Source organism: Tamandua tetradactyla, chromosome 4, assembly GCF_023851605.1.
Source record: "Tamandua tetradactyla isolate mTamTet1 chromosome 4, mTamTet1.pri, whole genome shotgun sequence".
Classification (NCBI taxonomy): domain Eukaryota; kingdom Metazoa; phylum Chordata; class Mammalia; order Pilosa; family Myrmecophagidae; genus Tamandua; species Tamandua tetradactyla.
The window spans coordinates 8,848,715-8,871,151 of record NC_135330.1 but is presented as its reverse complement, the minus strand read 5'-3'; the positions used below and the strand labels follow the sequence as shown (position 1 = coordinate 8,871,151).

Genomic DNA, 22,437 nt, shown 5'->3' with positions numbered 1-22,437 from the left:
ACAATACTACCTAATTGTAATGTAATTATGTTAAAACACTGAATGAAGCTGCATCTGAGGTATAGTTTTTTTTATTGTATTATTTTTTTTAATTTTTTTAAAATTTTTTTCTCTCTATTATCGTTTTATTTCTTTTTCTGTTGTCTTTCTATTTCTTTTTCTAAATCGATGCAAATGTACTAAGAAATGATGAATATGCATCTATGTGATGATATTAAGAATTACTGATTGTATATGTAGAATGGAATGATTTCTAAATGTTGTGTTAGTTAATTTTTTTTAATTAATAAAAAAAAAAAAAACAGCATGGTACTGGGACAAAGATATAAGTACTGACCAGTGAAATCAAACTGAGAGTGCAGAAATAGGCCACCAAATCTCTGGTCAACAAGGCCCCCAAATCCACTGAACTGGGAAAAATAATATTTTCAATAAATGGGCATTAAAGAACTGGATATTTATGGCCAAAAGAATGAAAGAGGACCCTTACCTTACAGCCTTTACAAAAATTAATTCAAAGTTGATCAAACACCTAAATATAAGAAGTAGCACCATAAAGCTTCTAGAAGAAAATGTAAGGCGTCATCTTCAAGGCCTAGTAATGGGAGGTAGCGTCCTAAACTTTACACCCAAAGCACAAGCAACAAAAGAAAAAATAGATAAATGGAACTCCTCAAGATCAAATGTTTCTGCACCTCAAAAGACTTTGTCAAAAAGATGAAGAGGCAGCCAATTCAATGGGAGAAAATATTTGGGAATCATATAAATGGAATCATACAAGATTCCCTATTTCATTTAGAAAATATTATCAAAGTTCATCATGTTGTACATCATCTTATGTTTTGCAGCTTTTCTTGGGAATGGCGCATGTTCGAAACATATATATATATATTGCAAAGTTACAGTTGTGATACTGGCACAAGAACAGGCATATTGTCCAATGGAATACAATTTGATAGTTTATAAATAAACACACATATTTATGGCCAATTGATTTTTGATAATGGTGATAAACCCACTCAAAGGGAAAAGAATAGTCTCCTTAACAAATGGTGCTAACAAAATTGGACATTCACATGCAAAAGAATGAAAGTGGACTCCTACTCACATCATATGCAAAAATTAACTCAAAATGGATCAAAGACCTATGTATAAGAACTAAAACTAAAACTCCTAGAAGAAAACGTAAAGGACTATCTTCAGGACTTTGAATTAAGCAATGGATTCTTAGACTTCACAGCGAAAGTAGGAAGAAAATAGATAAATGGAGTGTCATTCAAATTTAAAACTTTTGTACATCAAGGGACATTATCAAGAAAGTGAAAAGACAAGCTACGGAATGGGAGAAAATATTTGGAAAACATGTATCTGATACAGGTTTAATAATTAGAATATATAAAGATTTCCTCAACAACAAAAAGGCATGCAACCCAATTTAAAAATGGGCAAAGGACTTGAATAGACATTTATCCAAAGAAGATATACAAATGGCCAATAAGCTCATGAAAAGATGCTCAACATCATTAGCCATTAAGGAAATACAAATTAAAACTGCAATGAGATACCCCTTCACACCCACTGGAATGGGTGCTATTAAGGAAACAGGAAATAACAAGTGTTGGTGGAGATATGTAGAAGTAGGAACCCTTGTGCATTGTTAGTGAGAATGTAAAATGGTGCAGACCCTGTGGAAGACAGTTTGGTGGTTCCTCAGAAAGTTAGGTAAAGAATTATAAATCACCTGGCAATTCTACTTCTAGATATATACCTAAAAGAATTGAAGGCAGGAACTCAGATAGATACCTGCACACCAATGTTCATAGCAGCTTTATTCACAATAGCCAAAAGGTGGAAGCAACCCAAGCGTTCACCAGCAGATGAATGTATAAACACAATGTGATATATCCACACAATGAAATATTATTCAGCTATAAAAAGGAATGATACATGCAACAACATGGATGAAACTTGCAGGTATTATGTTGAGTGAAATAAACCAGATACAAAAGGACAAATATTGTATGCTAGTTTGAAACTACTGTATACCCCCAGAAGAGCCATGTTCTTTAATCCTGATTCAGTATTGCTGGGTGGGATCTTTTTTATTGTTTCCATGGAGATGTGACCCACCCAGTTGTGGGTGGGATCTTTTGATTAGGTGGTTTCCATGGAGATGTGTCTCCACTCATTCAAGGTGGGTGGCTTACTGGAGTCCTTTAAGAGGGAGCCGTTTTCGGAAAGAGCTTGAAAGCTGACCCAGAGAGACCTCTGGAGATGCAGAAAGAAAACATCCCTACGGAAGCCATTTGAAACAAGAAACCAGGATAGAAATCTGGCAGACGTCACCATGTGTCTTCTCAGCTGACAGAGAACCCCGAACATCATCAGCCCTTCCTTGTGTCATGATATCTTTCTCTGGATGCCTTTGTTTGGACATTTTTATGGCCTTAGAATGTAAACTTTAAACTTAATAAATTCCCTTTTTAAAGACATTCCATTTCTGGTATATTGCATTTCTGGCAGCATTGACAAACCAAAACACATTTTGGTACCAGAGAAGGAGGATGCTGTGGTTTGCAGATACCAAATAAGTTTGGAACAGCTTTTTTTTTTTTTAAAAAAAAGGTGGAGGATTTATTGTCAATGGTAAGATAAAAATCATATTGTCCTTAAAACAGATGCTCCAAATGAGCCATGAGGAAACTACAGGGCTGTGGAACAGCTTTTTAAAAGGATAAAGGGAAGATTCTGGAAGCATTTTGAGAAGCTTGATAGAGAAGGCCTAGAATGCTTTGAAGAGACTATTGTTAGAAATGTGGACTCTAAAGATACTTTTGATAAGGCCTAAGACAGAAATGATACATGTCTTATTGCAAACTGGAAGGAAGGCAATCTCTGATTAGGTGGTTTCCATGGAGATGTGTCTCCATTCAAGCTGGAGTCCTTTAAAAGGGAATCATTTTGGGAAAAAGCTTGAGAGCTGACACAGAGAGAGACCTTTGAGGAAGCAGAAAGAAAACGTCCCCAGGGAAGCCATTTGAAATGAGAAACCGGGAGAGAAAGCTGGTACATGTCACCATGTGCTTTCCCAGCTGACAGAGAAACCATGAATGTCATTAGCCCTTCCTCAAATTAAGGTATCTTTCTCTGCCTGCTTTTTTTTTTTTTTGGCATTTTTATGGTCTTATAACTGTAAACTTAATAAATTCCCTTTTAAAAGCCATTCCATTTCTGGTATTTTGCATTTTTGGCAGCATTAACAAACCAAAACATATTGTATGAGCTCACTTTTATGAAATAACTAGAATATGTAAATTCATGGAGATAGAAAGCAGATTACAGAGTAGCAGGTGCAGGGTAGGGGTAGGAAATGGAGAGTCAATGCGTAATTTGTACAGTGTTCCTATTTGGGGTGACGGAAGCATTTGGTAATGGACAGTGGTGATGGCAGCACAACATTGGGAATATCATTACGACCATTGAACTGTATACCTTGAAAGCAGTTAAAATAGGAAATAGTCTGCTGTGTATATGTTACCACAATAAAAATTGTTGATAAATGTTTTTATTTCTTTCACTGAAACTTTAAAAGAGCAGAGACTTCCCTCCCTCCCCCTGCTTCCTTTCTCTCATTCTGTGTCCACAGAGAAGGTAATTTACATAGAACAGAAAATTTGAAAAATGAACCATTTAAAGTGCATTCCATTTTGCACTTTAAGGCAAGCAGAGGAATCCGTAAAGAGCAGTTGCAATGATCATATCACCCCAACATATGATCTCAGAGTGTTGCATTGACTTGTGCTCCTTGTCTTTCAGAGTACTTCTAAGTTTGTAATTATACTTTTTTTTTCTCCCTGCATGGCCAGGCACAGGGAATCGAACCCCGGTCTCTGGCATGGCAGGCAAGAACTCTGCTACTGAGCCAACGTGGCCCACCCTCTAATTATACATTTTTAATGTGATTATTTGATTACTGCCTTTCTCTGCTTACTCCACAAGAATAGGACTCTTGCTTATCAATGAATCCCCAGTGCCTAGCATATGGTACTCAGAAAATAAATATTTCTTGCTTAATAAATGAAAGAGAGAATAGAATTGGCCTGTCTTGGCATAGTTATTTGTTAGGAAATATTAAATGTTTCCAATTAAAGGGATGATGAATTCTCAGCACTAAAAATCATCATCTCTCTTCTTGTGGATATGGTATTAGAAACTACATTTCAAGGGTAAACCCCACTAGATTAAGGACATTTGAACTTAGCTTGCTGAAAGCAGCAAACCAATCCATCTACCAAATGAGACTCTCTAGGACAAAAGCCTGGAACCTGCATATATATATATATTTTAGGTGCATGATCTGGGAATCAAACCTGGGTCTCCCACGTGGAAGGCAAGCATTCTATTACTGAACCACCCGTGCACCCTACCTGAATATTTTTAACAAGTGCCGCAGGTGATTCTGAATCAGGTGGTCTGGGGAAAACCCTTTGGAAAACATGCTTACAACATATGACTGGAGACAGAGTGTTGGCTGTGTTCACAGTCATCCAGTATCCAGAGACTCATGCTGACATCACTGTGCCTATTAAATGTGAATCAGTCTTTATTTTGCACTTGTGTGGTGCATTAACAAATTCAACATACAAGATAGCATGACATATTGTAGGTTAGCGTTACAGCATTATGCAATTTCACACAATTCATATTAGCTTTTTGTTTTTTCTTCTTTTTAAAATTTTGACACATTTATTTTATTTTTGAGTTCCATTTTTACAAGAGAAGACACAAGGTAAAGAATGATGACCACACTGGAGAGGGATCAGGGTGAGGGTAATGTCACTGTCATGGCCATAGTAAAAAGCCTTTGAAGAAAAGGGACTTGTTCTATTCCCTCTCCTGAGCAAGCTGCCCCTGTCCTACAAACCAGTTCTCTTTTTATATCCAGAGCACCATTCAGAAACACATAAATCTTGGCTGTGCTCCACTAAGAACTGAAAGAAGGAATAACTCATAAAGGGACTCTGTTATTAAGAAAAGCTCTTGTCTTCCCAAAGGAGTCAAGCTGTCTGTAGAGAAGGACTGACTCTTGGAAAATCACAAGTGACCATTCCCTAACCTATTCCTGACCACGAACGCCTTGTGCAAAAGTTAGGATGTGACTCTCTTGTCTTTCAACTGACTCTCAGGAGGATGCAGTCCTCCTCCACCTTTATAAGTTATCTCTGGAAGAAACGAAGATGAAAGCCGACGTCAGCTAAGAGACTCTGGGACAGCAAATTCAAGGGCATGATGGATCAGGCCTGAGGTAGGAAGGAGGAACCCTGTATCATCTGCCTCTGCCTTTTTCAGAAAAAGACACTGATGCAGCTCCTAGGCTACAGAACTACTGGGTCCTCTCCGTCACCTCACTACCCACTGCTCAGCAGACCCAAAGAATGAAAGGAGTAAAGCCACAAGGAGATGGGGAAGAGGGGGGTGTGGTGAGGCTGTTTTCCCAGACATAAGTCAGGAGGAGCTAGAGAGGCACACACATCAGGGCAAAGACCAGACTATCTCCACCTGTTGCTTTGCATTGTTTCTGGGAAGGAAACAAAAGTGGGCTGCCAGGGATTTCTGATCTTTAGACATTAAGGCGATGAAGAAGAACCATTAATTTCTTTTCTCTAATGGGGCTTCAGAATGCTCCTGTCAGATTTACATGAAACTATTTCAAAATGCGTTTATAGAAAACAAAAATTATGTTCTTCTAATATGATACAGTATTTACATTCCATGGAGTGCAGGACAGAGACTGGTGGTGTGAATCTAGCTGATGGTGAGATAGTTGAGCCAGATTATGGAGGATGGGTGTTGATAGGGACGAGAACAGAGAGTGGCATTTATGCCTGCTCAGAACTGCTCTATGTTGTCAAGAATCCGAGTTTAGAAAAACAAAACAAAAGAACTTGGGCAGGGAGTAGATTGGTTGTAAATCCACAGGAGCTAAGGGAACATCAAAGGCAAGATCACACCCTCGCCATGCAGATTCAACTTTTCAACCACCATCTCAGAAGCAAGTTAGAAAGTAGTGTTCTTTGTATGTAAGTGTTGACCTTGGCTAATCCTTCAGGCCCTGAAAGTTTAAGCTGTTCCTTATTTGAGTTCCTCTTCAGGCTGGCAAAAAATATCTACTGCCTATCTAAGCCAATTTATTGCCAGTGAAGTCTTTGCCATCTGAAAAGTCTCAATTTTAGAGACATGGCTGGACTAAGAGAAAGGAGACTTGGATTCTAATCCTAGCAAGATGCTGAATCTTTCCCAACATCTATTGCACAGTGGCAGAAGGAAGACAAAACTCTGTGGTTCCCCATCCCTCCTCTATGTTGTGAGACCCATGAGTTCCAAGAACTAAGCACTTTGTTTTGAGGGAAAGGGTGCTCTGAAAGAATCCAAGTTGTTTTGAGTACTCATTTAGCCACAATGCACTTTTTATATTCAAGGTGAAAGAACCATGTTTGAGGGCCATTTTCCTTATGAAGCAAAATTAACCTTACGACAGCAACTAAACCACCTGAGAAGAGTCTCAAGCTTCTCAATGCTTAGCGTTTTGGGGGGAAAAAAAAAGAGCAATTTAAGCCTTCCACCTTCTGATGGTTTCCAACCCATCAATCAACAAATGGCTGTCACTTCCATATATAGCTGCAAAGGGGGTAGCAGTCATTTCATCACTCCTCTCCTTGTTCTCATACCTATACATGGCATTTGGGATAGGCTGGATATTGTTCTAAAAGTCTCCAAAGTTCCTTTTAGAGAAGTCATCTAGTTTTGTAAGGCCAAGTTCTTCCTGATACGTCTAATGTGTTCTTTGTGCTCCACTGGGACTGTCGATTAATCACAGAATGCGCTTTACCCCTTCATAGGAGAAGGGATGGCATTAAAAATACCCCACTTCCCAATTACTCTTTCTCCTGCAAACTCTGCCTTATCTAGCCCACCTTCGTTTCTTGGCTTACTATACACCTCTGGGACTTAAGTTCAGCCAAAGGGCAAAGATATAAGAGGTAACAGGGAGATAAGATGGGGATGATGTAAACATGAGGTTTTACAAGAGCAAAATTTTCTTCTGCAGAAGTGGGGGGGAGGGTAGGAGTGACTTTTCAGAGAAGCCCAATAAAAAAAGGCCAATTTCAGCAAATACAATCGGCACAAAACACAATTTTCATGGATTAAAATCTGTAACTTGATATTGGCAGTTAGACTAATTTTTTTCAGTTTGTATTAGACATGCAAGTATAAGGTTACATTGTTATATATAGACTTGTAGGGGTCTTTCTCTCTCTCTTTTTCCCCCATTGAAAAAAAAAAAGAAGAATTTCTAGTGTCTTGCAAAGGAGAAAAATCATCATTGCTAAGAACTGATCTGCAGCTGTGGTCATGTGGGGTGATCTTTGTGGGGTTCGTTTTGTAAGAAATTTTCTTCTACGACTAAAATGAGGTTTTGAGTCTGCTTCTCTCTGTCATCTCTCTCTCCCCGCCACGTCCCTCCCCAGCCTGGCCCGGGGGCTCAGAGGTGAGGAGCAAAGATTTTAGTACTCGCTCAGACTGTGCCACTTGGCCACAGGCTTGCGGGGGCTCTCGCAGACCTCTCTCCAGTGCTCGGCCCCGCTGGCCGTGACACTGTGCGCCCCCAGGATGAGCCTCCCCACCACCTCGTTCTTGGTGGTGCGATCGAAGTCGATGACCAGGAACTCTATGCTGATGTCAGGCAGCAGGTCGGTGGGGATGTCGTAGATGAAGGACTCATTGAAGACGGGGTTCAAAGTGCACTTCTTCACGTGGGTTTTCTTCTTGGCGATGCGCTTTCTGCCGTAGTAGACGTTCACCTTGACATAAGGATCTGGGACCCCCAAAGAGATAAGAAAAAGGGGACAGGCCTATGACACAGTCCTCTCTGATAGCGGCTGGGCTGTGGGAAGGAGGGGCCCTGTGGGTCACATCTTTGGTAGGCATTCCCGGGTGGTCTTTAGGGATTGAACAATATGCACATGGCCTCCATGTGAGTCTGTCTGCCCGCAAAGGAGCCATGGAAGTGAAGCAGGGACAGAACAGAAAAACCTTCTCAAGTCAAGTTTGGAGAAACTCTGTGGGACCAAGAGGCCTTTCCAAGGGCACAGGGACTAACAAATGTCTCACCCGGGGCAAGTCTTTCAGTGTACTTCTCAGTTGGTGATTATATATTTGCTAGTGTGATTATTTGAACGTTGCCTGTCCTCTGTCTAGTCCCCATGGGTAGGATTCCTGCTTATCAGTGGATTGGATCCCCAGCATCTGGCACCGGAGGATATGTATGCCTGCCCTGTACATCAATTAGGAAGCTCAGCAAACGTAAACACCCCATATGCTGACCCACGGCACCTCCCACTGGGGAAATTTACTGGACCTAGAGTTAATCAGGGAGAGGACGCAGACAGAGAGGAGAGGGTGGAAAGGGAAAGTACAAGGGGCACTGAAATGCGGGAGCATGTCTGGGCTGTAGGTAAGGGCTGCAGGTGAGCAGTAGTGGGCATGGGGTTGCAGAGAGCCGGGAACGGGTTGAAGTAAATAGCTGCTACCTGAGAGACCGGTGATATCCATCTTCGGCAAGTGTCTGGCTTTGAGGACCACCACTGTCATTCTCTGTGCCACAGGCTGATATGACAGAGATACCTGGAGCTCCCCTCTGCTAATGCACTTCTGTGAGGAAGAAACACAGGTGAGAATCTTGGCAGAAGGAGTAGGATACGGCACAGAAACTGTGCAAGGGAGTGGGGAGAGGGTTTGGAAAAGAGCAAGTACAGGGATGAGAAGTTCAGGTGAAAGATGTTAATTTCCTATTAAGATGTTACTATTATACTTAACAGGGTGGGGGAAGAGGAAAGGTTATGATTATAATCTGGATATTAAGTAAAATCATTGGCATGGAGAAGCAGCGTTGTCTTTAAAAGTATGGACTCAGACGCCAGATTGGCCCAGATTCAAATCCAGACTGCCACTTCCTAGCTATGGGACCTTGGACAAGTTACTGGACATCTCTGTATTTCAGTTTCCTCACCTATAGAATGGAAATGATAGTTCACAGCAGCATCTGTCACAACAGCCAAAAGGTGTAAGCAACCCACGTGCCATCATCAGGTGAATGGATTAACAAGATGCGGGACCTTTATAGAATGGAATTATTTGGCCCTGAAAAGGAACAGAGTTCTGACGTGCAGCTACAACATGGATGAACCTTGAAGACATGACATTGAGTGAAATAAGTTAGACATGAAAGGACAAATATTGTATGATCCCATGGTTTTGAAATAATTAGAAAATGCAAATTCATAAAGTCAGAAATTAGAATAGAGGTTATGAGGGAATGGGTAGGGATGCGGACTGGGGGTTAGTGTTTAAATTGTACAGTTACTATTTGGAGCGACGGGACATCTTTGGTAATGGACAGCAGTGAAGGCAGCATAGTGTTGTAAATGTAATTAACACCACTGCATTGTATAATTGCAAGTGGATAAATGGGAAATTTATCCCAAATGGTTGTATATATGTTACTAGAATAAAAATCTTTAAAAAAAACATAGAATTGGACAACACTGAGTAAATCCTAACATAATAGCATCACTATAATTATATTGTTCCATCAATTGTAACAAATGCACCACACTAATACAAATTGTTAATAATAGAGAAAACTGTGTGAGGAGAGGTATATGGGGATTCTGTACTATCTGCATGGGCTTTTTCTGTAAACCTAATAAAAAGTAATTTTTAAAAATGGAAATAATAATAGTATGTAGCTCATAGGGTTAATTATTAAAAGAATGACATAAATTCACATTCGTAAAAAAAAACAGTGCCTGGCACACAGCATGCACTACAGAAGCGCATTCACTCCTACTCTCTTAATTTTCCTTCTGAAAAAAAGGTTTTGAAGGCTATATAGTGGGAGGTAGGAAACTTGAGTTTGAGGCTTAACGTTGCCAGTTACTCACCATATGGCTTTGGGCAAGTCCCTGAACTTTTTGGAGCCTGTCCCTCCATTTCACAGGGTGAATATCCAGACCTGCTCTGCCTGCCTCGCTTTCTGCACATCGATGTGTCTTCTCCAGCCAAGTCTCATCCTTACCCAATGCCCACATCTTTGTTTCCCCATCTTTAAATTTTATTCCAGGCTCTATTTTGAGCTTGAAAATACTCCTAGAACACTTTCAAGAACATTTAGATACTTACTATCTGCCAGATGTGAGGACCCAGAGTTGACAGGACACAGTTCGTGCTCTCACAGAGTTTCTCACGCAGTATAAGAGACAGATGTAAACAGATGTGCACTTGTCAGAGAAACAAGAAGTGCTGTCTAAGTGCTCTGAGCACCCAGGGGAGGGCAGGTCAGCCTGACCCGGAAATTCACACAAGGCTTTGATTGTTGACATTTATGGCAGGTGAGCAAGAGACCATGAGGCAATGAGCAGAGGGGGAAACGTGCCAGAGAAAGGAACAGGAGTGGCTGTTACAAAGGCATGGAACCTGAAAGGGTTCTCTCTGTTCAGAGAAGGGTGTGAGGGGAGTCTGCCTGGAGTGGGGATGCCTGGTTTTTCTCTGCTAGCTTGAAGCCCCGCGTTTTGTCCTTATCCTAGCATACATATTGTCGGCTCTTGATTATGTCCACAGGAAATACCCTCAGCCAGTTTAAAGTCCCAGGCTGGGTGCCTCTGCCATAGGGATACTTCTAGGCTGCTTCCTTCTGCCATGAGTCAGATGCAATCAGGGAATGTAAACTCACTTTTACCGTTAGCCACAGCCAAATGGCATCAGGAAGGCAATCACTCATGAAAAAGAAAATTGAATGCCTTCTAAAATTGCCAGGGCTGAACTACCCAATACAGTAGCCACGGTCACCTGTGTTTACTTAAATTTTAATTTAAATTCTTTAAAATTAAATAAGTAAAATAAAAAACTTAGTTCCTCAGTCATACTAGCCAGATATCAAGTGCTCAGAAGTCACATGTGGCTAGAGGTAAGCATATTGGATCGCACAAATATAGAGCATTTCTATCCCCATAGCAAGTTTTATTGGACAGCACTGATCTAGAAAGAATTTTGGATTATCTAGGCTACAGGTCCCCTCCATTTGCATGAACAAACAAATGCTAACTAGAATTGTTAACTTCTAGGATCATCAAGTACTGAGTATTTATATTAAATATGTATTCTTTAAATATAATTCTAACTTCCTATACATAAGTAGGTAGGTGAAGAAAAGAGAAAGTTTGATTAAAAAAAAATTTTACTTGTAAGAATAATACTGGGAGCAAATCTATAGTTTAAGCTTCTTGATTTGGTGTTTAAAAATCTGTTCCCTAACTTATCCATTATAGAAAATTCTTCCTAATCTAGATCTTTGTGCCCCTTGCCTTGTTCATCCTTTTTTTCCTCTAAGTCACACCTCAGGCAACTTTCTCCATGTTGATGGCCCCCCTTTGCTTTTGGCCATTTACCGGGTAGAGTGCCAGCCCCCTGCCGCAGCCCCTTTGTGGTCAAGTCTGCAGCCACAACACCACCTGAATACAAGCTGCTTCTGCATTGAAGGCCAGAGCTTAACGTCGTCCCTTCATTCCCCTCCCCTTCTCTTTCCACGCTATTCCCATTCTAAGCAGCTCCGTCAATAGCTCTTTCAAAAGAAAAAGCCATTAAGCCCTGGGAGTGGGCTCTGTTTCCCAGCCCTTTGCCCACTGAGGTAAAGACCCTGTTGGGGGGCAGGCAAGCAGAAGGACAAAGAAAGAAAGGGCTTTATCCCTGCCTGACAGAGCTGGGAAGCTTTGCTGCCAGAGAGTGGGCTCCTTTCTCCTTCAGTGGAAAAAAGGGACAGAAACAGTGGTTCCCCAAAATACATTCAGATGAAAGAAGTCCTTGGGTGAAGGATAAGACTATTTTCCTATAATTGGCAGAGCCTCTTCCAGAGTGATTTTCAAGCTAGAGAGTCTTTGTACTCAGTGGACCAGCGGACCATCAATAAACCTTTCTTGGGGCCAAAAGTCCTAAGGGCCACCTCCACCCTAAATGGCAACCATGGGAAAACAAAAGGGACAAAAACCTTAACATTCAACCACAACTCCCCTCTTCTTCCACCCCCCACCCCACCCCCATTACCTACATAACTTTACTGTTTCCGGAAAACTGACATTCCTTTTTCTTTCTCTGTTTCTTTCTTATCTATCCCTAGAGGATGACCCCTAAGGTCCCTCTTAATTCTGAGATTTTAAGAATCTTCTTATTCCCATGAGCACAGTCTTAGTTCAACACCAGGTCTGGGCAGTGGAAAGACAGGAAACAGTTTGTAGACCAATAACCCGGAGAAATTAGGAGGAATCTCAGTGCTCTCTATTACCCACTTTGTAAATCACTTCTTTATCACTGTCTCTTCTTCATCCCCCAGCCCTCTCTGTACCACCTCCCTTCTCCTCTTGGGGGATTTATGATGGGAATGTAAGTTCACTTTAATTTCCATCCAACTAAAATATGAGACGATATAGCTTCCACTAAAAAAATCGAGTTTCAAAGTCCAACTCAGGCATTTGGAGTGCTGTCCACTGTTTTAGAGCCTATACAGTGATTTCCTTTTACTAATCATCACGAGATCATTTTTAATGCTTCTGACACATTTCTGTATATTCATAAGAACTGGGAGGGCTTTCACAAAGCGACCCATTGACCTTCATGATATAGTCGATGAACACAGAGATCCAGAGGGGATAAATGCTTGCCCAGTGTCAGGCAGTGAAATAGAGACCATCAGAAACGGATGGCTTGGTCAACTGGACTGGACTGTAATTATGGAAACAGCAAGAGATCAATTTTCTGCTAAATGCCAGGAAATACAGTTGTGGTGTGTCTACAGGAATGAAATTCTCACCAGTTTCCATCTAGGAATCTTTGGAGGAAGGTAATTTGGATCCAGATTATAAGGGGATGCCTTACATAGACCAGGAAAAGGTTCTTTACAGACAGTGTGGAATATTCCAGAGCAGCTCTAACCAATATTTGCTAAGGGGAGGTCTAGAAAAGGCAGACTCCTGGTAATGGTGGGGAGGATTTAGGGTAGATATTTGGAGGCTGCCCTGCCAGGGAATCATGAGGATGAGTGATCAGGAAGCTGACAGCCCTGTCTCAGGCTGGAACACGGCCCTGTCAACAGGCGCTGCGTGGGAAAAATGGGCTTGGGAAGCCAGAGAGGCTGCAGAGCTTCCAGGGTCCTGCCTGGAGTCTCTCCAAGATGATGTGTTGCTCAGGATCCAGCCCTGGTTTATCTCTCCTGAAGGGAGTTAATAAAGTGGAAAGAAACTTGGTTTTTTGCCAAGAGCCCCTGGCAGTTTAGCAAATGCCATTGTCTGTGCTCTTTGTCCAGTGCCCTGGATTTGAGGCTGTTTTTTTTTCCCAGCCCAAATCAGTCCCTTTTCCTTACCAGTCTGTCCCCAGCTGCACCTTGGCACAGAGCCATCCTCCACTCCCTCCCATGGGCTGTGAGAGCCTGAGCTGTCTGGAGAAGTCCTGCTGGTTGGTGGCTTTACCAAGGTTGGGGCTGCAGGGAAGGGTGTGTTGGCTAAGATCCTTCTGGGAGGAGGATAGCTAAGGGCAGGTAGGGGCACTGCAGCAGCTAGAAGGGGAGGCTGGAGACGGGAGGGGTTGGCAGAGGCCTGGGAAAAAAAGAGATCGGAGAAGGGATGGAAAGGGATGAAACAGATCACTGCTGCAGATTCTCTGAGGTCAACCTGACCTCAGAGGATGTAAGAGCCCTTGCTGTGTTGAACTCTAGGATGTCTCATGGTATCCTAGCACCGAGCCAGGGTCTGTGTATGCCCTGACCAAATGCTTCCAATATTCTTCAAAATTCTTTGCCTTTCCTAGCCTATTGAGATGGAGCTGAGCGTGCCACGTTGGAACAGCAGTTGCTGTCCAATGGTGTAAGTGGGCATGCTGCAGTGGAACAAATGCCCATATCACAGCAGAGATGGCAAGTCCTGTGGAGTCTCCACACGTCCTGTGGAGAACTGCTCTCTACCTCCTCCCCAGACCTGCCACAGTGGGCAAACCTTGTTTCCCGCAGCTCACTGCACACTTTGCCCTCGTTTACCTGGGAGCCTCTTCTGTCCAATCCTGAGCCTACTGCCTCCCCACGAGTCCAGCTTGAGCTTGCAAATGGCACCTACAAGAGGGCTCTTTCCAGAAAATGTGCACTTGTTTTTAGTCGGCCCTGATATCCCTTCTGAACATTCTACCCCCCTCTTCACTGATTCAGGGCTCCCTTGTCTTCCTTCTCTTGTCAAAATATAGTACAACTATCTACAAACAACATATATCTCCCAGGGATCACAATTTATTAATGACAAAAATACTAATCATAATGATGGTAGCAATAGGTCAAATTTATTAAGTGCTTACTATGTCTTAGGGATTATGTAAATTCATTATTTCACTTAATTCCTATAAGAAACTGAGACCCAAAGAAGTTAAGCAGCTTACCCACGGTCACTTAGTTGTGTAATTTGGATTCAAGCTCAGGCCTGACTTCAAAGTCCTTGCTATTAATTTAACCACTTATGTCATTGTGGTTATACCCTCCCAAAGGAATGGAATTCTACATGCAAATTTTCAGCAACTTCTTTCATAGCACCTACCACACTAACTACACGGTAACTGCGAAGATTGTTTGCATTTTTCCTCCACCAGAGTGCAAACTCTTCAAAGGCAATCATATGCCAAGTTTATTAACTGACAGGAGCCCCATAACCTTGTGAGGAAGGTACTATTATCATTTCTGTTTTACAGATGAGGAAACAGAGCTTAGACAGTTTAAGTAACTTACCCATGTCACATAGGTGGAAAATGATAAGGGGAATTTGAACTCAGGCAGTCCAACACCAGACCCAAGCGCTATATACCATAGCACCATATGGCCTCCCCAGTTGTGAAAGAAATAAACTAGTGGGGATACATTTCTTTTCTTTTGGTGGTGGTGGGGGAGGTGCATGGTCCAGCAATTGAACCCGGATCTCCTGCATGGCAGGCTCTTTTTTTTTTTGCCAGGGGGTACATTTCTTACAGCTTTGAAATTACAATTGAAGAGCCAGTGCCGTCCCAGTTGTGGGGAAAGGGAGACAAGGCAGGAGGGAGGACCGTCACTACCCTTCTAATGCAACAGAGAAGAGAGGAGGAATGGGGATATCTGTGGCAAAGGTTTGGGCATGGGTAAGAGGCCGGAAGGGTGTGGCAATTCAGTAAGTTGCATTTGTAAAATGGTTGTTAAAAAATAATAGTAATAAAAATAAAAACTAAAATGGTTGTTAAAAGACATACACATGACACTATTTACTCCTCAAGGTTTGGACTGGAAAGGGAAGGCCAGGGGAAAATTGCTGAACTATTTTCAAAACGAGTTCACTGGAGGAAGATCTTCCATCATTTTGGAGAGGAATTTAGCTTCCATGTCCCTAATGTGATGGAGGGTCTAGAACTGGTGGGCCAACCTGCTCCAGGCAAGCTGACACAGCATTAGGATGCCAACCAGTAAGTGAAATTACAGAAGCGACCAGCTCCCCTTTGCTCAGGAAGTCGCTCCTTGGAGGAGACCTAACCTGACAGGTCTTCTGTCTTAGTCTGATCACTTCTCGTCCTTGATAGCCAAGTTTCCTGTCTACAGAACCTCTCTGCTGCTCATCCCAGTCCCCTTTCCCCTTCCATTCCTCCCCTGAGGTATTGTCACCGAGCTTGCCACCCCTCTCCAATACATTCTTTCTCCTCACCTGGATGTTCCTCTTGACGATGTCCCTGGTCAGCTGCACCTTGCCTGTGCTGGGGTCCACTCCAGCCAGCGGCACCATGACCTCCCCAATGACGTCATCTCGGGAGAAGCGGTCAAAGCTCAGGACGAGGAAGTGCAGCACCAGGTCCTGCAGCTGGCTGTACGGGATGCCATAGAAGGTGAAGGTCTCGTCGAACACGGGGTCCAGGGTTTTCCGCAGCACTCTGGTCTTCACCCGATGCCGCTTGTCGGGAAGGATGGTCATTTTGATGTAGGGGTCAGAGCCCTGGGTCTGGTCATCCATCACTGGCAGCCCATGGGCCTCCTGGATTGTCACCACCAGAGCTTTTTTGGGGAAGTTATAGTCCACGGAGAAAGTAAGTGATCCTAGCATGACATCCTCTTCTGGAGATGATGGAGAAGTGGTTTTGCTCTCCCCAGGAGTCAGGCTTACAACGGGGCTTCTCAGTTCTTCCCCATAGTCCACTTCGATGGGTAATTGGTCTATAGAAGAGCCAGAGCTAGGGCCCCTAGGACTTTTGTCTCGGCCTAGCAGGCCAGCCTCTGCTGCGTCCACCAACAGGTTCCCACGTCCACCTTCCCTCTCTGGGCCATCTTTGTCTCTCCGTACTTTGATGATTTTTTTCTTGTTGCTGAGGGTCTCTGGGTATATGCTGATACCTTTGAGCATGTGAATGAACTTGTAGGGTGGGGTCTTGTGCTTCTTCTCTGCTTGTTGGTGGCAGCATGTCCAGACAAAGATGGTCACCGAGACACAGACCACCAGAACAGAGGCCCCGATGAGGCCAGCCACCACCGGTGACACATCTGAAGGCAGAGACGAGATGCATCAAGGCAGGGAGACCCCAACCCCTGTCCAAAGCAGACCCGCTCAGTGCCTCTGCCAGACCCAAACTAATCTGCAATCTACCCTCCAAAGCAAAACTTGCTTGTCTGAGTTTTAGGGTTTGTCCCCTATCTTATGGCTCTCTTTCTGGCCAAACCTGGCTGAAATGTTTCTCTTCTCCAGAAAGCCTCTGAGTTTGCCCATCTGACTCACTGTTCTTTTCTTGACCTTCCCTCAGCATTTATGGACTTGATTTTCTCATATTGATTTGTTTCACTAATGCTTCTCCGTAAGTATTCTAAGGTCACCTTTTTAGATGGGAGACTGAAAAACCTCCATATTTTTGCGAGGGCATACGTGGTATCTTTGGTTTCAGGATGATATCCCACAGCACGTGACACAGAATTTGCAAACAGTGGGCCACTGTCTACTGACTGACTGGCAGGGTGGAGTAGAAGGATGAGGAGTTGACTTGCACTTCTTGGTAGAGTGCTAAAGGGTGGTAAAAGTGGGTGGGTAGCAAAAAGAAAGGACTTTGGATCTGTGCACTTATAAAATAGGTTCCAAACTTTCTTTCTCAGCACCCAGGCATTTAAAATTTAAGTACTTTAAATATGAAGAAATAGGGACAGTGGAAAATACAAAATCTTTGCTCAAATGTCCCCTTCGTCTTTCTTTACGGACCTGTTTAAAAGTGCTACTTTCTCTATCTTTGACCCCCACACTTTCTAACCCTGTTTGATTTTTTTTCATATGCCTGGACACTTGTCTAGGGAGAAGATAAACAAAAGAACTACAATTTTACTATTTGTTGTCTCTCTTTTCCATTAGACTATAAGATTTGGAAGGACAGGGATTTTTGTCTTTTTGTTCTGCTATAGCCCCAGCACTTAAAACACATTTACAAACACACACACATATACAGAGGTATCTGTCTATTGATGAACAACTTAAGAAAAGCAGATTTTTCCCTTCTCTCTAGATAATCCTGATTTTTCCCACTAAAGTTGGGCCCTGACTTGAATTCTTTACGTTTGGACTTTTTTACCCCTCGAGTTTCCTTAAGTCAAACTGGGTTAAGCCTGGAAGGTCTAGATAATGCCTGTGGTTTTCTGCATTACTTTTAAAGAGAAGTCTTGGGTAGGGCAGGGAGAACTAGGAAATAATGTGATTCTAGCATATTCCAGATCCTGCCTGGAACAGTCTTATACCAGGGTCTGCACAGCTCCCTCCCTCCCTAACTGCAGGTTTTTTAGTATTCCCTCCCTGCCTCAAGTAGATAATTTCCCATCACTCTGCTTTAGTTTTCTTTTTAGCATTGGTCACTCACTAACATATACTTATGTGTCTGTCTTCCTTCATTATAGCTTCATAAGAACAGAGACTTTGTCTAGAACCATGTAGCATGTGGTAAGTACTCAGTGAACAAATGAATTCAAAACAGTCTTCACAGGTTGAAAAAAGAAGATGCGGTCAGTGTGATTCTATATAACTGAAATAAATGTGAAATCCTATTTGGACTTAAAAAGCCATCCACAGGCAATGGGAGACCTTAGCTGACAACAGTTTGTGCAGAAATTACTTAGCTTAGGTGACCACAAGCTTGGGCTGTGTTCAGCTAATGCCACCTTATAGGAGAAGTCCTATGTCCAGATTATAGGTGGCAGGTATAATTTCATCTGCACTTATAACAACATACACGGATGTTCTGTCTACCCCTGATGACAGAACTGTATCTTTTGGGTGCATTTACTATGTCTATGCCAGGCATTGTGCTAGAGGTTTCTCTCTCTAAATCAAACAACTCATTGGAATAGGTACCAATTTTATCTTCACTTTAAAGCTGAAAAACTGGGGTCTCAGAAATCTGCCCTAGGTCACACACCAGTAAATGGTAGTGAGGCCATGGAAACCCTGGATTGCAGACAGTAGAGTCTATACTCTACATTATGGATAAGTAGGATAGTAAAAGGCCTGGAAACCATACCAAATGAGGAAAAACCGAAGGAACTAAAGCTGAGTGTGGTCTCGGAATAACTTTAATTATTCAAGGCACTTTGATGGAAGAGGGTCTAATTTGATCTTATTTTAGAGGGCAGGTCAAGCACTAGTACTTACAAACTATAGGGAGACAAATTTTGACCCAATAAAAGGAATCAAATTATTATTAGAACTGCCTCACAATGGCTCAGGTTCCTTCATGAGGCAATGATTCTTCACCTGAAAATTTCTGAAATAGGGTTGAATCTCACTGGTCAGTCTAAAAGGAATTTCTTAACTGGGATTGGACTCAATGATCTCTGAAATACTTTCTAACATAAACATCCCATGAGTCTATGAAAGGCAGAATCAGGAGAGAAAAGGAGGGGTTACATTTTAAAATAGGATAGATAAGGAGTAAAATCATTATTAACAAAATAAACCAAGGTGACCATATCTATGTTCATACTGTATAATAAGTGTTTATTCTTCAGAGTATTATAGAGGTAGCCCTGGCAGTAAGTTCCTTGAGGGCAGGGCAGGAAAAACATCCTGTTCATCCTTCAACCCCTCAGAATCACTCCTATCTCAATAAATATTTGTTTGAACAAATGATTGGATTCGATTGTTAATCAAAAGGGGTACAGTGAAGATGCAGTTCTCCATCCACCAATCAGGGGCTTTCTTGCAAATTGTTTGCTAAACCGAACAGTGAAACCGAGTGTTGTCACCATGGCAAGTGGAAAGCAGGGAACTACCGGGATAGGTAATGTGTATTTATTTATTTATTTATCTATTTATTTATTTATAACAGTTATATTTTATTAAGATGATTATGTTTTTGGGAATGATTTGAAAGGGAGATCTAAAGGTCCAGGTTGGGAGATATTTGGGTGATCCTGTTAGTGTTATCATAGATTTACTCTGTGATCTTCTGGGAACACTGCTGCTTACAACGCATCAATTTTTACTGTTAGAAAATGGAGGTGAGGTGGGTAAGAGAGAAGAGAGATTTTCATCTCTCAGGAGGATAGAGAAGAAAAACAAAGAAAGGAACCATTTGTGGATTAAGCTCTTTCTCACCTGCTTCCCACTTTCTTCTTCATTTTAGAATTTGTGAACCCTTGCCCCTCTGCCCCAAATCTAAGGCAGTGAGCTAGAAAATTCATAGATGTTGAAATTCAGAGCCCACTGTCTTGCTATAGTTAAAAGCTCGGTGGGAAAAGGAAGTTGGAACTAATGGCTGAAGTGAGTGTTTGAGGGAAGCTATAAGTTGCAGTGAACTGTGCTCTTTGCTCCTTTTGTGCTTCAAGGTCACAGATAATTGAGTGTTGATTTGGTGTGCCTTTCAAGGGCTACAGCATTTGATAACTACAATAAAGTACTCTAGGGGACATGGAAAAAGTCAGGAGCTACAATTCTCTGTGTGGGAGAATGACTCTCTATGACATGTGTAAGACACATCTGGGATATGCCCGACTCTCTCAGCCAGACTTGCTTATTGATACTTCCTTTCCTAAACCTAGCTTTCCTTTGACAAGTAGGCCAGTGTAATTCCAGGGATTGAGAATGAATTTTGGTATCAACCTGACATTGGTTTGGATTCTAGCACTACCATCCCTTGGCTGCTTGACTTTAGGCAAATTATTTGATTTTCTTGGGCCTCAGTTTTCTCAGCCGGCAAATATATATAATAATGCCCACACAAAAGGGTCTTTGAAGGGTTGAAAAAAATGTAGCATGTAAAAGGTTGATATGATTTATTTTTCTTTTACACTAATATCCCCTCTAAAGGAAATCTCTATATTATGTGTCATACCACCAACTTTTCCAAGCACTCTAGAACTGCAATTAGAGGAAGTAATGTGCTGGAAAGCAGGTGTAAGAAGAAAAAGAAAGAGCAGGAAGAAAATCATGGGGTGCTTATGTGATTAAAAAAGAGACTTCTATTTTGAAAACTAGGGATTCCAAGGGCAGAGAGGCAAAGGTATAGTGGAAGTAGGAAATACAGTCAGGATTTAGCTTTAGGGAGTAAGAGGGACCAAGAAGCTAAAGGGTGGTAATCTGTTGTCTGGATACTCTCCCAATTCTAAGGTCTTCTTCCAGATATTAGGGGATACAGCACACTGGGTTCTGCTCGTTTCTATATACTCCTAACTCCGGAGTGAGAAAAGTCATTGCCTAGCCTGATTATGCCCCCCACCCTAAATACCGAAATCTGGTACTCAAGCCTCCTGGGTTGTCAGAAGAATAAAATCTCGTAAATTGATTTTACGTTTAGGCTGATAGCAACTCATTGCTTTCACCCTTCCAACTGGGGCAGAATTGGGGAAGAAACAGGGCAATTTAAAAAAAAATTTTATTTTGACCAGGAAAGTATAGCACAGGAAATTGATTGCTGCCCTAGCACATTTTGGAGGATCATCCCCAAAGAGAAAAATTAACTTGCTTCTCAAGGTTTTCTTTCCCACTTTCGTCTCTATTTCCCACTCCAGTCTCTATTTCCCACTCCACTCTCTATCCAAGGGAGCGCAACTAGTCCTGGAGCCGGGAGCGCCGGGTAGGGGACCAGCAGCTCCGGGATGACGTAATGCTTTCTCCCGTACACAAAGCGGCCTCCCCCGGGCTCGGCCTCTCTCGCCCCTCCCCCTCCGGCCTGGCTCGGGCCCTCGCCAGCACCAGCGCGGGTGAGACCTTTTTGAGAAGCCAGTCCCCGGGAAACAGGGAACAAAGGCCCGGGAAGGCGAGCCGAGGCGCTGCCAGGAGGCCCAGAAATAGACATCACGTCATCCCCCATCCCGGCAGAGCCGAGCGCCATTTGGTAGCTTCGGACCGATCCCACCATTACGACGCAGAAGGAGCCTGCAGGGATCACGTTTCCTCCAGCCCCAGTATCCAGCTGACCGGTTTAAGGAGTGGCTTCGTTTTTGCTCTCCACCCCCGCAATCCTGTTTCCCCTGAGGCCGTGGCCTCCCCTGGCTGCCAGCCACACAGCCCACGGTCTCCAAGCTGCCATCTTGATACCCCATCCCCCAGGCCACCTCCCTCCCCCGCAGCCCCGAGAGGTGGGAGGGGGAGGAAGGGGCACCGCCCTGCGTGCCCCAAGCGGGAGGGCTCGGCCAACCCCACCTCTCCCCCCACACACCCCTGAAGGAGGTGTTCACGTCCTCCGCACGCTCGCTGTTTCGCACCTCCAGCAGTGGTGACAGTGCACCTTATAAGGTTTTAGCATCCCGGTCTTCCCCACCCCCCGGTGTGGCTCTGGCCTTGCCAGCCCCTGCAGTCCATAGCTCAAGTCCAGACTCTGTCCGCTGCCCCCTACCCACTCTCCAGGCCCGAGTCTAGCGTGCTTGCCACTTGCACTCCCTGCCAAACGCTAGCCTCCCGTGCTTCTGCAACGCGGTCCCGACCACCCTAAGCATAGCTTGCCCGACTCTACTTACCAAAGCTAGGACGGATATTGGTGATCTCAGCCATGTCGTAATTAGAGACTGTTGCTATAAATGCTTTTGCTGTAGTCACACAACGCAGGGAACCCCCGGTATGTGCAGTGGCCGCCGCTGTAGATCGCTAGGTCAGGGGAGGGGGCAGGTATCTGACGGAGGCCTCCTGCGACCGTCCAGTCCCTGGTTGTCAGCTGCAGTTGCCTCTTAAGATGCTTCAAGGATGCTCTGAGCTAAGGATGCAGGTGCAGCCAGGCTGGTCCTGATGCGAAGTAGACTCCGCCTTCTTCCGAACGCCAGTCGGTGCAAGGCTCCTCCCCCGTCCGAATAGTTCCGGAGGGCAGGCCACGCCCCTTTCC

General features: G+C 43.3%; 1 protein-coding gene across 2 annotated transcripts; it reads right to left on the bottom strand.

The window, feature by feature from the left end:
* Positions 1-4,585: 4,585 nt before the first annotated feature.
* Positions 4,586-22,382, bottom strand: SYT11 (synaptotagmin 11). Of its 2 annotated transcripts, none has more exons than XM_077156411.1 (4): positions 22,079-22,382; positions 15,810-16,636; positions 8,589-8,712; positions 4,586-7,876 (listed from the first exon to the last, which is right to left on the bottom strand). In XM_077156411.1, exons 1-4 carry the CDS (start codon positions 22,110-22,112, stop codon positions 7,566-7,568), a joined length of 1,296 nt encoding a protein of 431 aa, XP_077012526.1. In that variant the 5' UTR covers positions 22,113-22,382; the 3' UTR covers positions 4,586-7,565. The 2 variants fall into 2 exon arrangements, with proteins under 2 accessions (XP_077012526.1, XP_077012527.1); XM_077156412.1 differs by having other exon boundaries at positions 8,592-8,712.
* Between the last annotated feature and the right edge of the window lie 55 nt (positions 22,383-22,437).